This window comes from Phyllostomus hastatus, unplaced genomic scaffold (assembly GCF_019186645.2).
Source record: "Phyllostomus hastatus isolate PE091 unplaced genomic scaffold, TTU_PhHast_1.1 phas_scaffold_585, whole genome shotgun sequence".
Taxonomy (NCBI): Eukaryota; Metazoa; Chordata; class Mammalia; order Chiroptera; family Phyllostomidae; genus Phyllostomus; species Phyllostomus hastatus.
In genome coordinates, this window is record NW_025334037.1 from 17,422,428 (window position 1) to 17,439,963 (window position 17,536).

Genomic DNA, 17,536 nt, shown 5'->3' on the forward strand with positions numbered 1-17,536 from the left:
TGACTACATCTTTACAATAGAGTGTATAAAAGATGTAAAATCTGATTCATAATACTCAGTTACACTTCTGGTTAGCAAACCTCAGGACTTAAATGAATCACTGTACATGATAATTCTAAAAGCCAAATAGTAGAATAGGTTAGATAGGAAAACAATAGAAATATAAAACTAAAGACATTTCAAAATAATCAGAGATCCATACATTAAAAGCTGGACCTAATGAATTAAGTACAAACAGGTTTTTCCCCTTCTTCTTCTCCAAGGAATTTAAGCAACTGCAGGGCATGAGCCATTTCTTATGCTAGGTTTGCACTGCCTAGCAGTTGTAAGGGAGCTGAACTCTTATAAACCCCATGAGTCTAACGCAAGAATTTTCACTGTGCCACCATTAAGCAGAAGATTTAAGAAACTGAATACCTAAACTGCATGCCCATAAATCTGAAGACTTTTAAATGACTTTTCAAACAATCCATTAACTACATCTTCACAATTCTAGCAGAATTATTAATAAATTTTAGAATCTCCAAATGTCAGAATTATAAGACCTACGAAGACAGTTGATTATCATCAACGGTCTATAAAAATATTTGTTTTCCCCCATATACTATTAATCTTTCTGCTTAAGTATTCAACTTCAAAATGCAAGAATTATTCTAATATTGCATTTTAACAGGGAATGCTTCATGTCAGCTTTGACCTTGGCCTGACCTCTATAGAAAAGCTTTGTGTTTTGAGGTATGTGATGAATAGCTCTCTGGCTTTCCATTAAATCCAGTGCCACTGGTTGTCAACAGTGATGCTCAGAAGGGGTAGTAAAATAGTTTAAACAATTAGAGGTATTTTCTAAACTAGTTAATTAAATATTACATCTAGGCAGAAAAGAAAGTCAGAGATGTTCTGCACATATATTTCTACCTCAGCAAATCTGGAAGTACTTTAAGTGAGGCAATTTCATTATCTATACTGCTTTTCCAAAGAATAAGAAAACAGTGAAGTATGGCTATATAATTGCCAAAATAAACACAGGCTTATTTGGCCTTCCTGTGCCAGAAATGAAGTAAACTTTCCTTTGGAGGACGCATTTGATTCATATTGTTGAATAGGGTTCTCAGTTTGAAGGATTTACACCTTATTTACCCAGTTTCTGTTCTTTCAAGACCAGGGCTTCTCTCCCTAGGCCAGGACTATGCGTAGAGAAGGTCCTTAATAAATATTCATTGGCCTAAATTTAGATTAAAGTGCATTAAACTGAACTTAAAATCAGAGATGAAAGAATAATGATAAAAAAGAAATCAGACCATCAGCCCTATTTTTCACCTGTGTCTGATCTATGCTAGTGCCTGGCACACACACTACACTCTCAATGGATGTTTGCTGAATGAATGAAAATCAGCATATTGAAATAATGACCACTTACTGATACAAATGCCAGTTGGTTAATTGTATATAAAATATCCATGCTCATTGAGAAACATAAAACGGTAACACCCAATTCTGCCAACTCTTCTACCCCTATCTGCCTTCAGAATGTTCAATTTTCCAACTTCTGAGGATGTTTCCTTACCCTAAATTAATCTACCAACTTCAAAGTTATTTATGCATGTTTTATTTTTAAGGTACATTCAGGACAAGTTGACAAGTTATTGATTTATTTGTAAGACATATGCAGGAAGGGTAATTTTAACTTGAGTTGAAAAAGTATATGGGACATATAATGAAATATGTATATATATGTATATATGTGCATAAGATACACACATATATTATGAAATCTCCCCGCATCCCTCTCAAGTTATCTAAATCAAGTTATACATGTACATTACCATACATATATACACATATGCATAATATTTATTTACATTTATATTCTCAATGTTCTGAAAGAAACCAAACACCAACCTTTAAGCTTATCTATGAGCTTAACTTAGATGAGTGGCTTTTCCCCCACTATACTCATCCCTAAGACTTTTTAATAGACATGTGATATGCTAGTCTGTGTCCAAGCTCACCTACAATTTCTTTTCTCCAAAGACAAGGCACATCTGCCACCTGCTCTACTCCGTGTCCCAGCAACAACTGTCGAGCAGCATAAAGATTGATTATCAGTCAAAAACCATTGCACAACACCAGATTTTGGTGGGTTAAGCTTGCTGATCCAGCAAGAGATGGTGTGAAATTTTCAGGAGTGTGTGCCAACATTTTGGTGCTAAAAGAACAGCAGTGCATGTCACAGTGAAACACAGCCAAAGATATGCAGACAAAGCAGAGAAGTTTTTGTTCTGGACTTGGCTTCAAAGGATAAAAGAGGAAAACAAAAAATAGGAGGAAATGAGTTTGTCCATTTAAAAATCATCCACCAAGCTTAGTCCTGTGTGTAACAATGTTATTTTAAGCACACACATCCAGGAAGTTTTCTAAGCTTAGCTGTAAACAATTTTTTATATTCATCCACAATACCATTATCATATGAAAGGCAAGTTATTTCTTATTAATAAAAATAATCAGGGTTCCTAAGAAAGAACTTGTTATATAAATATCTGAATATATAAAGCACTCAGAAATATTTACCCATAAACACTCATGCTTATATACAAGCAGATGATTAATGAATAAAAAAATAAAGGCAGCCATGTCTAAAGTTAAAGCGAAAGCTGAAAATTACATGAGTCTATTCTATCATACAGGTAATTTTTACTGAGTATTATAGCAACAAGTTTCTTTACAAGGACCAAATTACCTTGAACTTTCTATTAAATTCAATAAATTATTTATTTCCTGATGATCAAGCATTATAAAAGAAAAAATCTTAGTATTATTTTATATAATAATATTAATAAAGAATTTTCATCACCTCAACTGCTATGAATTCCAGAATTACTTTTCATCTACTTATGCAATTACTGCCTAGACTTGACTTTAGTTCACCAGCTTTATAGCACTTGCAGAAAAAAATTACTTATAAAAAGGTATAAAATGCATAAGGGAGTACAGCAGTTAGATACAGTAAATTTATATGCCAAAGTTGTTTCATTTAAATGCAATTACCATATACAGGACTTGATAACAGACTCTGGATATGACATTCTTGGAAGAATATTCTTAGCGTACTTTCATTTATTTCTTAAAATTTATTCTGTACCACTAAAGAAAAAAAATGGTATTTTTATTTTAGAGAAGAATCTCTACATTTCTAAAATGTTAGAAACAGTGTACTTTTAAAAAAAACCTTACCTACAAATATGTCTAAAAATTATATATTTTTATGTTTATATTTCATATATAATTCATATTATTAAAATTTATATTACATATATATTTCAAGGTAAAAAAGTCAAGCTGAAGCATTTACCTTATGAAAAATTTTATTAGGAAAATTACATGTATCTCAGAATTATGTGTTCATTACTGGCCACATTTTCATAATTATGTTAATGCCATCTGAAAAATGACCAAGAGAGTAGTAAATGAATAAATGATACTTGAAACTTTGAACTATTTTCTAAGAGAATAAATCTAATGAATTATGTCTGCTGGGTGTCACAGAAACTAAACAGTAAATTCAATAATCTGATTTAATTTATTATATTTTCACCATTTAACCTCCTGCAGGCTCCCTAATGTCTATTCAGATCTATATTAAATTAAGCACCAATGCTAATGAAGGGCAATAAACTTGGCTGTCAGTGGATTTTTCTTTCATTAACCACATTATCCTCTTACTGAGCTGTAAATGCGTAAACATTAGTTTTGTTAAACCATGCAAAAAAGACAGGATGGAAATCATTTTTTAATTGCATCCCTCAAGCAATTTACTGTATGTGGGGGTGGGAATTTCTTTTTTCTTTTTTACCTTTAATTTTTTTGAATGGGTCTAAAAAGGGCTCTCCCACAGAAACATAAACATCGGCTTCATGGGGTACATCTTCAGGTCTGAGGGCTTCGGTGCCGTCTGCCAGGAACACTCGTCGCGCGGCCTTGTTCAGACGCAGCTTCACCGTGCACTCCTCCAGCAACTGAAGACAGCAAGAGGTAAGAGAACGTGATTAACAACGAGGAAAGTAACACATTTCCATTAAACAAAAGGTGCTAACAATCAAAAGTGAAATTTGAGTCAACTGCCAGAGTTCACTGGAGTAACCTCACCAACACAGTTATTTTCTAGTAGTTGAAAACAGACAAATAAAAGGTAAAATGTAGCACTAAGAATATCTAATGACTATCTAATTTGAGTTCTTAAATGTTCTGTCAGTTACATGTTTCTTATAACTCTACAAGATATAAATATATACAAGATATATTTAACTGAATATACTATTTATATATTGATGAAAAGGAAATGAAGTGCCTGTGAGTTCTACATCTACATAAGCAATTTACATACTCATATTGCTTAGAAAAAAATTTTTAACACAATAAATGTCATTTTTCTCATGTTTTGTATTATAAAGAGAGTAAAGGAAGAAATGAAGCACTGAAAACTTTTGAACACTAGTTACCAAGGAGATGGTTGGTGCAGTAACTTTGGCAAAGACTGTTCTAGACCCATTTCTGTAAGCTGTGGCTCTAATCACTCGGGGTTGAAGTTTCTGTCTTTGAGACATTCTATCCCAGTTCTGAGCCGACTGAAATTTTGAAGAAGAGAACTCTGCAACTCTGAAGAGAAAAAGAAAGTAGAAATCGATGCATGTTAACTAGTAAAAACATTCCAAAAGTTATTATAATGTATATTTTTTACAGCTATATGCCCAAATGATTATTTGTAAGTATTCTTCAAAAAACTTTTTATAATTGCATATAACTACTTAAGTATTTGAAAACATTCAATGTAGGATAAGTTTGCCAAAACTGTTCATGTAAAACACATACATCAGAATAAGGCCTTTCAATTATTTTACTTATAAAGAACCACAAAATTCATTTTTAAAAATTACAGTTATAAATTCTGATAGAAAGCAAAAAAAATAGTAATATGGTCTTAACATTATAAAATAGTAAGTGAAGAAATGCTCTCTTAAGTTTTCATGTTTATCAAAGTTCTTTGATTTCTTTAAAAAGATTACAAATTAAAATAGAAACAACTAAATTTTTTATTCCAAAGTTAATTGTAATTGCTTTCATTTCAAAGTGTTCAGAGACAGTAAGAGATTTCTAAGTTTTTTTCTTCAGTCAAAACCAGTGTCAATCGTTATAATTTTCTTAGCAAATGTCCATGTCAATGACTACCATGTCAAATTTTTTACTTAAGAGTTCTCAAACTAATCCTGTTAGTTCTTAATGCCATGGAAGGCAAAGTAAACATTTTAAAATAAAACTCTAGGGAAATTAAAATCACAAAATATCCACCTATTTAAATACATGAAAGTAATGGGAGTATCAGTTTCTTGGTTTGATTTTTATTTTATAAACATTTTATTCTATCCACAAACTCTTCGGTTAGAAGTTTATGATAAAAAGATCTATGATAACAACTTTGACGTGAAAATACAAAATATTGTTTTACAATAATTTCATTGCAATTTAATTTTATTTTAAAATACTGGTTAAATATCAAAAGCATACATTTCTATTTTTAAACAAATATCTGGTAAGTGAAGATATTTCATGGTCCTAGACTGACTTCTGCTCCAAATATTTTTTTCAGAGTTTCATATTATCTGAGTTGAAGTATGTTTCATGTTTTCCACAAATGTAATCAACAACATTCTACTCTTATGCTCTCAAAGAAAAAAAAAACTGAAACAAAACCCTAGAGACAGAGATGTGTTACATTTTAACATTTGAAACAGTCAACTGCATCATTATAAACCCTGCTCAGAGGAAAAGTCTTCAACAGTTGGTTGAAAAGAACAGAGGACAGCTTTGATTACCTCAGTTGACCCGCCGGAGCCCTGACAGGTCTGCTTCTCTTGGAGGCTGATATAAAACAAGAATTGTTTTTACTGTTTGATTTGTAGCTCTCTGGGTCTGATATTTCATCACGGCTATGATCTGATGCTTTTTGATGTGTGGAGCAATCTTGAAGTCCTGACCCTTCTGATATTGCTGCTGAAAGCAAAAGTCTGTTGGGGCCAAACTGAGGCTGCAAATAATCTTCAGTAGTTTTAATTACTGCTTTTGCCTGGGATGACATTAACTCCGTGGAAGAAATAATCCATGGAAGAATATGGTGAATTGATTTGTAATCAGTTATTACGAGTGCCACATAATAACTAGTTTTGTTCTATGTGCTAGACAAAATACTGTACCTGTAGTCATTATTTTGTTTAGTCCTTACAATATCCCTGGAAAGTAGGTACTATTGTTATCCCCACTTTCTAGATTTAAGACATTGTGGCTTAGAGAGGCTAATGAACTTGTCCAAGTACAGGGAGAAACTGAACACAAGCTTGTCCTAAGATAAAACCAACATTCATAACCATTAAACTTAATTACTTACTTAAAGAAGAAGCTGGGTAACCCTTAAAATAATTTCAGTAAAATTTTTAAATTCTTAGATTAATTTATTAAACACTAGTACTCTGCTAAGTATTAGAAAATATAAAACTTAGCCCTGGCTGGCATAGCTCAGTGGATTGAGCACAGGCTGCGAACCAAAGTGTCACAGGTTCGATTCCCAGTCAGGGTACATACCTGGGTGCAGGCCACAGCCTCCCAGCAACCGCGCATTGATGTTTCTCTCTCTCTCTTTCTCCCTCCCTTCCCTCTCTAAAAATAAATAAATAAAACCTTTAAAAAATATATAAAACTTAAAGAGATGTGCCTCCTACCCTTGAGAAGCTTACAACCAACCCTTAATAAAGAGAGAATACATGTTAAATTAACCACTTAGGATTATGGGTGTGAATTAACTTTAAACGCAAAAGAGAATTCCCAGAAGGCAAATTTGTGTAGGCTGGAGTAAAGTTGGTGAAGGCTGCACAGCAGTCCTGAGATCAGGGTGACTAGCCCATCCTGGTTTGTTCAGGTTTGTCCTGGCTTTGGCACCAAAAGTCACACATCCTGAGTGTTTTAGGTGATACAGGTTATTACCAGGATACACAGAAAGTTAAGAAAGTGAAGCCACTCCAGGAAGACAAAGAGAACTAGAAATCCATCCACCGCTCTCTAAGACACACCCAGGTCACGTAAGAGCCACTCTGGTAAACGGCCAGTTTTTGACTCAGCAGCTTCATCTTTCCTGTTTCTCTTCCTGTATCATTACCACCTAACCCACCTCTGTCCGCCTCCTCACGGAATCTGCTAACTTCCTCATGCGTCTCCCCATTTCTACTCCACATTACTTTCTGCAGACTCTCCTGGCATGACTTACATTCAATTCCCCTGAAAGTTTAATTTCATCAACAGCCAATAAAGGGCATTCATACTGGGTAGAACTCTCAAGCTAGGTGACCTCAAAAACCACTGGCAAGACTGTGGATGGCAAACTAACCATCTCTTGCCAAAAAAAAAACTATGGATAGGACCACAGGAAAACATGGTACAGAGGAGTTCCTGTAAGAAGGGCTCTCGGATGCCTCCCCAATAGGAGAACATAACCGGCAGAGACTCGCATGGCCTCCTGCTACACTGAGATAAGCAGAAACGCTGTGCATTGATTGATTGAAAATGCTCACTAAAATACCTCACACAATTTAACTTACTACCAAATGCTTTTAAATTTAACAACTACTCAAAGGCTATTCTGATTATTGCAATTATTTTGATACAAATCATTCACTTCTAATCATAAACAGAAGAATGTAATACTGCAATTGTTAGCCCAGTCCCGAGCCATCTGGCCCAATAGCTTTGGCCCAACGGGATGATAGTGTTGGCCTAATGGGATGTGTGTTGCAAGGTAGGATTATCCTAAGGCTCCCAGCATGATAATCCCATTGTTTTAATACAAGACTTTATCCCCTCAAAATCCTCCCATTTTTTTTCTCAGTCTCTAATCATCACAAGAACAACAAGGTCCCTGAGAAGGTGCTGCCTCATGGTGTTCCCAGACATGCCTGTGCCTGGGATGCCGTTGCCGCTTAGTGCGGGGGGGAGGGGGGGGGAGGAGAGACCCTTCTCTAACCCTACCCTCCATTGTGCGCTGCACCCTGATGTTGTAAGCAGAGTCCCAGAGTCTTCCTTGAACAGTCCCATAAGATTTAGCCCTTACTTGCTCAATTATATGTATCCAAACCCAGTCCAGAGGTCAGACAAGGGATAAATGGTATATCCTATGGATAAAAATAGTAACAATAATAAAAGCTAATACTTATATGGCACTTACTGTGACAATCACTGTTTTAAGCATGTATAGCTTCACTTAATCCTCAAACAGTCCTATATTATTTTCCCCTTTTACATATAAGTAAACTGAGGGCTTAAGTAACTTGCCAAAGGTCACAGAGCAGGCAGGTGTCAGAGACACGACTCAAATCCAGGTAGTTTGGCTACACAGTCTCTGCACTTAACCATAGTCCTTTTTGACTCTCATTAACACTAATACATCCTTACTTTCCATTAGTTAGAAAATTGAAATTGTTTTCAAAAGAGTTCAAGACAAAGGAGGGCTACAAGAAGGGGCATTGAAATTTAGAATACGGTAGGGCAACAGGGCAGCGGGCAAAGGAGGTTCATCTACTTTAGCAGCAGCAAACTGGTAGCGGCTCTTTAGTTAATACACGAGATCTGTCCAGAAGGTATCCAGCCATGTAATAGGAAAAATAGAGACATTTATTGAAGAAGATACAAGGTACAAGAAGCACTGTGCATAGGACAATGACACCTCAGTCCCCTTCAAAGTAGGCACCCTGGGACCTCACACAGTTCTCCCAATTGCCATCAGCTGCCCCATCATATTTTCCTGGATCTCATCGATGGTCTGAAATCTCTTCCCTTTCAAAGATGATTTTAGTTTTGGGAAAAGTCAGAAGTTGCAGGGCACCAAACCTGGGCTGTAGGGTGGCCGAGTCACCTGGGTGACTTGATGTTTCACCAAAAAACTCTGCGTGAGACGTGATGCATGAGTGGGCGTGTTGTCCTGATGAAGCTGCCAGTCACCAGTTACCCATAGCTTTGGCCTTCTGAATCATCTGAATAGCTTCTACGGAGGAATGTTCAAGCTTAACGCAAAATTTGATGCAAATTTGTTCCTCTTCTCACTTAGTCTGTTTGAATGCAACGGCCACACAGCACACATGCTCACTCAGCATTGTCTATGACTCGCACTGACTAGTACAGTGAAGTCATCATCGTTCATACATGTGCATTCCAATTCACTCTCCTTGGCTACCAGGTTACATTGATGTCACACAAACTGTTCTTGTTACATTAACAATGGTCAGACTTTTTCCAGACAGCCTCGTAGCTATATCTTGATTGTATTTAAACAACCATAATTGTAGTATCCCCATTTTTCTTTCTTTCTCTTGTTTCTCCCCACTTTTTTCCTTTAAAACATTCATTTTCTAGTCATGGCTGGTACAGCTCAGTGGATTGAGTGTGATCTGCAAACCAAAGGGTTGCCGGTTCAATTCCCAGTCTGGGCACATGCCTGGGTTATGGACCAGACCCCCAGTGGGGGCCACATGAGAGTCAAACAACCACACATTGATGTTTCTCTCTCTTTCTTTCTCCCTCCCTTCCTCTCTCTCTAAAAATAAATAAAATCTTAAAAAAAATAAAGTTTCAATAAAAAAAATCCATTTTCCTCTGTGCAAAAATCTCTTAGAAATCCCATTTCATTCAGATTTTTTAAAGTGAACTGCCTCTACCTCCAGATTTGTATATAACTTCAGTTATCTTCTTCCAAAAGACAGTTTTGGCCATTTGAGAATTTAGCTTGTTTACATGTATATATTCACATAGTAATCTCCTTCAAGACTCCCTTTGTCTTTTAATTGAGATTTTAGCTTGTTTACATTGTATACTCACAGAGTTATCTCACCAAAACAGTCTTTGTCACTTAATTGAAAACTTAACTTGTAATCTGATTTGTTTTCAATTTTTCCTATCTGCCCTACGTTCCTTTATTTTTTTACCTTTTCCCCTTTATCTTTCCTGTGCTCTTATGAATTATTATTTAAATTTTGTATTATAATTTATTTTAAGATCTACATTTTGTTATAGCTATCTTTTATAAGATTTGAAAAGTTGTATGATAGTATTCTTGAACTCTGTTCTTCCAAACTGATACTAAATTTAGTTTAGTGCCATGGTCTTCATCTGAAGTCCCCATGGATGGGTATAGGAATTACACATGAATTCCTAAAACCAATTGTTTTAGGAAATGGTCCTTTATCCAAAAAAAAGTATAATCTCACTTTGTCCTCACTTACTGATGAGGCTTTCTACCACTTGAGCTAATTTTATAAAACATATTCTATTTTTAACATCCCATGTCAGTCTTACTATTTTGTCCTGGAGACCTGCTATGTCTCTACTGTAAATCTTTCATTACTGTATATCTGTAAATAATTCACATATACAGACTTCAAGCATTTCCTTCTTCAGTAAGATCTTCATGCTACCCACGTACATAGGAATGTACTTCTGTCCTGTGCACTGACGTCTGTTCTGGTAGATTTGATAGCTGGAATCACTATATCTCATTAATTATTTCCTGCCATGAAAATGCTAGACCTAAATTTCTTTCAAATATTTCAATTCATCACTGTATTATTACTTTTACTACTTGTATAAAAGCATTTTTTCAGCCTGAAAACTAAGTCACTATATTAGGTTGGCACAAAAATATCAATCATATTACTTCAAAAATACTCCTTTTAGATTTGTATTTATTTATTTTTATAGAGAGGGGAGAGGAATGAGAAAGTGAGGGAGAGAAACATCAATTGGTTGCCTCTTGCATGCCTCCAACTGGGACCTGGCCTGCTACCCAGGCATGTGCCTGACTGGGAATCAAACCAGCAACCTTTTGGTTCACAGGCCAGCACTCAATACACTGAGCCACACCAGCCAGGGCAAAAAAAAATACATCTTTTAAAAGAATACCTATGTCTCTAATCTGTCAAATATCTATCTTAGTTTTCTATTGCTGTGCGATGAATTGCCACAAACTTAGTGGTAATAGATGCTTAAGTAGGTGCTTAGGTGCTTAAAACAGCACCCACTTATTACTGCACAGTTTTCCCGTATCAGAAGTCTGGGCAGTGCTCAGCTGGATCCTCTGCTCAGAATCTCAAAATAACAAAATCAAGCTGCCAGCTGGGGTTACGGTGTCATCTGATGCTCAGGGTCTTCTTTCAGGCTCGTTCAGGGTTTGCCAGACGTTCGTTCCTGGTAGCTCCAGAACTCATGGTGATGATCATCTTTGAGGCCAGCACGAACTCATTCACCTCTCTGACTTTTCCGACTCTCACCTCCAAACTCTCACTGAAGGGTTGATCTGATTAGGTCAGGTCCATCCAGGATAACCTCCCATTTGATTAACTACAAAGCAACTGATTATGCACCATAACTATATCTGCAAAAATCTCCTTTGCCATTCTATGTAACCTGATCATGGGCGTGACATCCCTTCATACTCACCCACCCCACTCACGAAGAGGGGGTTATACCAGGCATACATACAGGGGTGGGAAACTTGGGAACCATATTAAACTTCTGTCTACTATACTAGCTATACAATTACTTAGATTTTATTATCCATTTTTTATACCAAATTTAGATCCAGATGTTTTATTTTCCAGAAAATTCTAGTGTAATTACCTAAGATTATATTTTTACATCCAAGATATCTATATAATACACACACATATGGAGAGAGAAAGAGAAGCACTGATTGGTTGTTCCACTTATTTATGCATCCATTGCTTGATATTTGTATGTGTCCTGACCAGAGATCGAACCTGCAACCTTAGTGTACTGGGACAATGCTCTAAGCAACTGAGCTATCTGGTCAGGGCCTCATTCAAGATATTTAAAAGAATGTGCCATAGATGCTGATGGGAAAATCCAAAGTGGAGCTATAAAAATGTTTGCGATTGTAACATTATTAGAATAAATTACTTCTTCAAAGTGGGTGTTTTAAGTGGGAGTGTTGGCAGACACATTCACTTGGATGTAAATGGTTGGGTATGTTTCTTTTAAAAAACATTAGCTACATTACTGCTGATTTAGTTTACTGTCAGTTATTGAAAAAAAAGACTATTTCTTTTAACAATTTGAATAATATTATTAGAAATTAAGTCATAAAAAAGATCAAGGAAAAATGTGGTTATGTTTATATGTATATACAGAATACAAATATTTAAAATTTTATGTGTGCTTAGAGAAAATGAGTTAAGATGTGTCAAAACTTAACCTTAAAGTAGTATGAATAAAAACTAGTAGTTAACTTAAAAAGATCAAGTTTTCGGTAAATATATCTTTTAGACAACTTCTACATATGATACAAGGGATATGATAAATCACAGAATTATATACAAAGGCATATTAAGAAATTAACTAAGCATGTATCTGTCAAATAGTGCTATGCCTGATCTAAATGTTGACTTTCCCCTGTAACCAAACAGATTAGCAGGGATAGGTCTTATACATGTAGAATTTATAAGTCCCGTGATAACCCGGGCTCATGTTTAATTATGCTTTACTCCCTTTGGTTTTCAATTAATCTAATTTACAATTTTTGCTTCAAAGCAACAACCAAGTAAAGATGTGAGGTCTAAAAGTATAGGAAAATATGCTCAGGGAGGAGTATAACAAAAGCAGATAAATAGACCATGGTTAGATTTAAGAGTGTGACTCTAATTTTGACAAGAGCCATTTTTCTTCTCATTTCCTTTGCTCTAATGGCATTAGTGAATCTTAGTGGCTTTTTAACAGCAATTTGAACAAAAATCCTAATAAAGCCATGCTTGTTTATCTTGTATTCAAGGACTTCTAACAGCTGACGCTGCTCCTCGCCCCCTGGAGTATCCCTCAGCTATGACTGCACCCCATTGCCCTCCGTAGTTATCTGCATGCCCAACGGTGTTCACTCAGCAGATCTACACCTGTTACTGCACATCATTCAGTAAGTAAATATTTAATAAGTGTTAACCTGAACTCGGTGCTTATGTTTTCTAGAAACCTCTTCCATGATAACGCTAATTGTCTAGTAGAAGAGGCAACGTTAAACAAATAGTCACACATATTAATTTACAATTACTGGGATTAGTGCTATGAAGGAAAAGTCCTGGTTACTATAAGGGAGAAATTCAGAGGTTAGGGGTATAGAGAAAGCCTAAAAAACTGTTCAAGCTGAGAAGGCACATAAGAGGAGTTAACCCCACCAGATCCTAGTCAATCCTTACTCTAAATCAGGTCCTGTGTACGAACGGATACATTGTTTTGCATATTGGTATGTTTGCTTTGTGATTTCAGATGATTTCATATTGCATTCTGCAAGGGTAAGATCCTTGTTTTACATATTGTACACTCCCACAGGAATTCAACCAGACTGGTGTGCAGGAATTATTCTGTGATGATTACAATATTGTGCAAAAATGTTACAAAATTGCTGACAAGAAATTAACACAATTTAAGAAATAAAATATAATAAAGCTAGCTCAGGCTGCAAACCAAAGCATCACAGGTTCGATTCCCAGTCAGGGCACATTCCTGGGTTGCAGGCCAGGTCCCCAGCAGGGACCACATGAGAAGCAACCACACATTGATGTTACTCTCTCTCTCTTTCTCCCCCCTTCCCCTCTTTAATAAACAAATAAATAAATATCTTTAAAAAATAAAATACAATATAATAAAGTTCAAGCCAAGAGTTATGTCAGGTAATGCTCATTTTATCAGTCCCCTGATTTTTATTAGATGACAACATTCAATCACATTTGAGGATTCGACCTCTTGAGATCACCTTGGAAGGTAACCCTGATCAGCTTCAGGGAAGGAACCCTCAAATAGTCTAACCCCAGTGATGATAATTCCATTTCCCTTAGCCCTTGCAGGTCAAGTAATCAATCAGCTTGCCGTTCCTTTTTGGCCAACAGGACGTGAGGAAAAGGCTTCAAGGTTTGTTGGGGAGAGGGGAGGGGTTTGTTGCCATAATAAAAAAAAGATGTAAGTGATCAAACGTTCATCTTCTTTATTAGACATCTTGTTAAGTGAAACTGTGATAAGGCATCTTGCGAGTAGGAGTCCTCAAACCCAAGAATCCAGCCAACATTCTGAAGATGGCAGCGGGAAGGAGACAAAGAGCCACGCTCTTCAGTAGTAACACTGCTGAACCGCTGAATTTAACCCTGGAACTGCCCTGTCGCTGAGCCTCTTCTTATGTGAAATGATGACTATTCCTCCTTTTTAAAGTCACTTTCAGTTGCGTTTCCTGTTACTTACTAATTGTAGCCCAACTTACACAAACAACTTTCTAATCATGTTTGCTTTACTTGTATTCAAAATCTAGGAATTTTGAATAATTTTAGAATGAGTTAAAATATAAACTAATATGATATTTTCTGAAAAGCCTATCTTACTTAATAAAAACTGTTTCACCAGAAATGTCAGCATAAGCATAAAATGGCATGGAATTTTAAAAATTTTCTCCCCTTTTTGAAACACAAAGCCTCTTTGGTGAGCTATGATTTCTATGACAGAAATCTCCATGTGGCTAATAATTCTATTCATAAGCGGAAAGTGTGGCTACTTTGACAGATCATGGCTCAATAACAAACATGCAGGTCTAAGTTATCACACAGTTCGGATGTGAATGCAACAGCAGGATAATGACAGTTGCTAAGGATTTGTACTTGCTGTCGCTTCATACCAGTGTTGCCTGTCAAACTGTCTCTTTTTCTTATACAGAAGCCATAGAATTTTTATGGATAGCAATTACTTACGATATACAATGAAGTACATCAAATCTAACAACCAGTCTTTAGCCCATCATTATTTGGTACTCTCTTTGTTAAATGTAGTCAACCATTTTCATCTAAATTATTTATTTATACTGTATATTTGACAAGCATATATTTCTCGCTTTATATTCTTATGGCATTTAAACCTTGCCGAAGAGTTATTTTTTTAATATTGTCATTTGTAAAACTTATCTTTATCCTATTACCATTTTAATAGTAATTAAACTCTCTAATTGGAATAAATACAAATAAGAAAATGTAAACATAAAGAAAATTGACCCTAAGTACATTCAGTAATAAATAGTCACCTTAAAATACTGGTGTAAAACCAATCAGAGAAATAACCCCATGTATGTCTGATGAATGTAAACTTGTATAAAATCTCTGGGGTACACAAAGCACAGAGATTTCATTAAACCTCACCCTACCCTTTCCCCAACTTCATGAAATGAATAACCTTTGAAGATACAAAAAAACTTTCTACAATTGTTAGGTAAAATGTGTTTTAAACATCATGGAGACTCAATAATAAAAGTTAATAATTCATCCATATTTTATTTACAACACTAGAAGAAATTATAATTCTAGTTTGGCCTCGCTGTGTTGGCAAGTATATCTCAATTGATGTATCAGGACATATATCATCCTACCTACAGGAAAAAAACACTACTGTTTACGCGAAAGTACAAAGGGATACAAATAAGGTATATTTAAAATCTAAAACTGTGGGGGTTTACAGATGTTATATATAAGTTTTCCAAAGGAAATTAAGTTTCAAAAAGAAAGTCTTTTGACATTTTTAAAGGAAATAATGTATGAATGTTCAGAACTGTAGAGATTTTTTTAAGCTTCGAGGAAAATTCTGAAAAAAATTATGAACTAGCGAAAGTGTTATTTGTTGGTAATGGAGGCTGAAAACAGTGGAGCTGTTACTTTGCTGCATTTACTATTGCTGAGTCCCCTTCGCTCCCTTCTGAGACCCATTCCATGGTGGGAACCGACAGCTCACCTTTCGAATATTGAAATTAGGCTATATGACCAAATGTTTCCATTTCAGAGAAGACTCTAAGACTCATTCCAGTTAAAAATATCCAGGATAACCAAAATGACATAAAACAGTGAGTAAATAGATTAGGCACAGTTTGTCTCCTTGAGAACTAGATTAAAAGAACAGATAAAAATCATGAAGTTACACCTTAGATGATGATCCGCTAAAAATCATTAAAACAAAACATTTTCTATGTGAGACAGAAAGATATTTTTTACAACATTCTCTTAATTTTAAAATGCAATTTTATTTGAAAGTCTTACACTCGGCATTCAGAGACACCTTCTGTAAGTATAACGGAACTGCCCCTAGATACTTGTGAGCAGTAAGTGTTCAATTTTCCCATCCACGTCACCTGGGATGCGTTAGACCACAGCTGGGTCTGAAAAGTTTACTACTGTGCTGCTTTCCTGGAGGTTGCCCTAGGAGTGAGGCTAGACTTTTCCAGTCATCTCGCCTCTTCATGGTAAGTCGTGAAAGGGGAAGACACAGACCTTTGGCACAATATGTGGAACTCATTGACACTTGGTGTTTGGTTGCCTTGGGGGAAGGACCCTGGCCCAGCAGTTTTCACTCTATTACAAGTCAATGTAGCAGACAGTGATAGAGGGAAAAGAATGAAACAATACCAGAAGAAGAAAAGAGTGGGTGACGGAAATATAATAAACAGTAAATTAACAGCATCAGGTAATAAGGTGACTGATCACTGCATGGTTACAATTAATGGTTTTAACATATGCAGGCACATTTTATAAAGTGTACAGTTGCTAATTAGTGAAGAAAAGCACAATCTCTGTGATATAAGTAAAGGAACAACAAATTGACTATATTTTAATAATTGTTTCTCACAAAAAGATCGCAAAGATGGTAAAGGAAGAAAGGTGGCAAGGAAAACAAGAGCGAGACAAGAGAAGCTTCAACCTCGGTCAAAAGAGAAATGTCTTTACTCGCAGAGAAATCTGCCTCTCTCTGATAATCAGTTGGTACAAACCGATCTTAGATGACCACTAGCCTTTAAGGACTTCACCCTTTTCCATTGAAACTCATCATTTTCTTTTTCATGGAAGTAAAAGGTCTCTGGGCATTGTCTTTGACTTTCCATTCAATTGCTTAAGAAGCAGGTTACTTCACTTTCTAGGTGCGTTATAATCGAAGCAGATGGTAACAGGCAATAGTGACAGAAAAGAAGTTTGGATTGAGACAACGAGATAACTGAAACAAACTATAAACAATCAGGTGACAGGAAAGTGTCACATGAAAGACTGACATAGAAAAAAAAGTTAAAAGCCAGTTAAAGAGGCTCAGAATCAAAGAAAGATAATTGGGGGAGGTGGACAGAAAAAAATGGAATAAACTAAATTAGTGCTACGGAAAAACAGTAAAGAATCTAGAAATACACAAAAGACAGCTGGAACAAAAAGTGAATGTAATACAATTTTGAAAAGAAAAATGGTAAAAATAAATTCTAAAGGCAATAAAAATGGGCAAATACACATTTTATTAGCACTGGCATTTGTATAAAGGAATGCTTAAAAATTCTATTTAAAAATTTTTCCATTTCTTATTGGAAAAAACACTACCATGAGTGACATATTTCTAAATTACTGGATAATAATTTACTAAAAACTATCTAGCAATATAT

At 35.5% G+C, this 17,536-nt stretch overlaps 1 protein-coding gene across 1 annotated transcript in view; it reads right to left on the reverse strand.

Moving 5' to 3' along the window:
- DCDC1 (doublecortin domain containing 1) overlaps positions 1–6,130 on the reverse strand; it is a 352,665-nt gene extending 346,535 nt beyond the window's left edge. Inside the window, exons 1-3 of the mRNA XM_045825425.1 lie at positions 5,868–6,130; positions 4,497–4,653; positions 3,851–4,013 (exon numbers count right to left, since the gene is read on the reverse strand). Coding sequence (XP_045681381.1) covers positions 3,851–4,013; positions 4,497–4,653; positions 5,868–6,130 — 583 coding nt within the window. The remainder of the gene's footprint in view (positions 1–3,850; positions 4,014–4,496; positions 4,654–5,867) is intronic.
- Between the last annotated feature and the right edge of the window lie 11,406 nt (positions 6,131–17,536).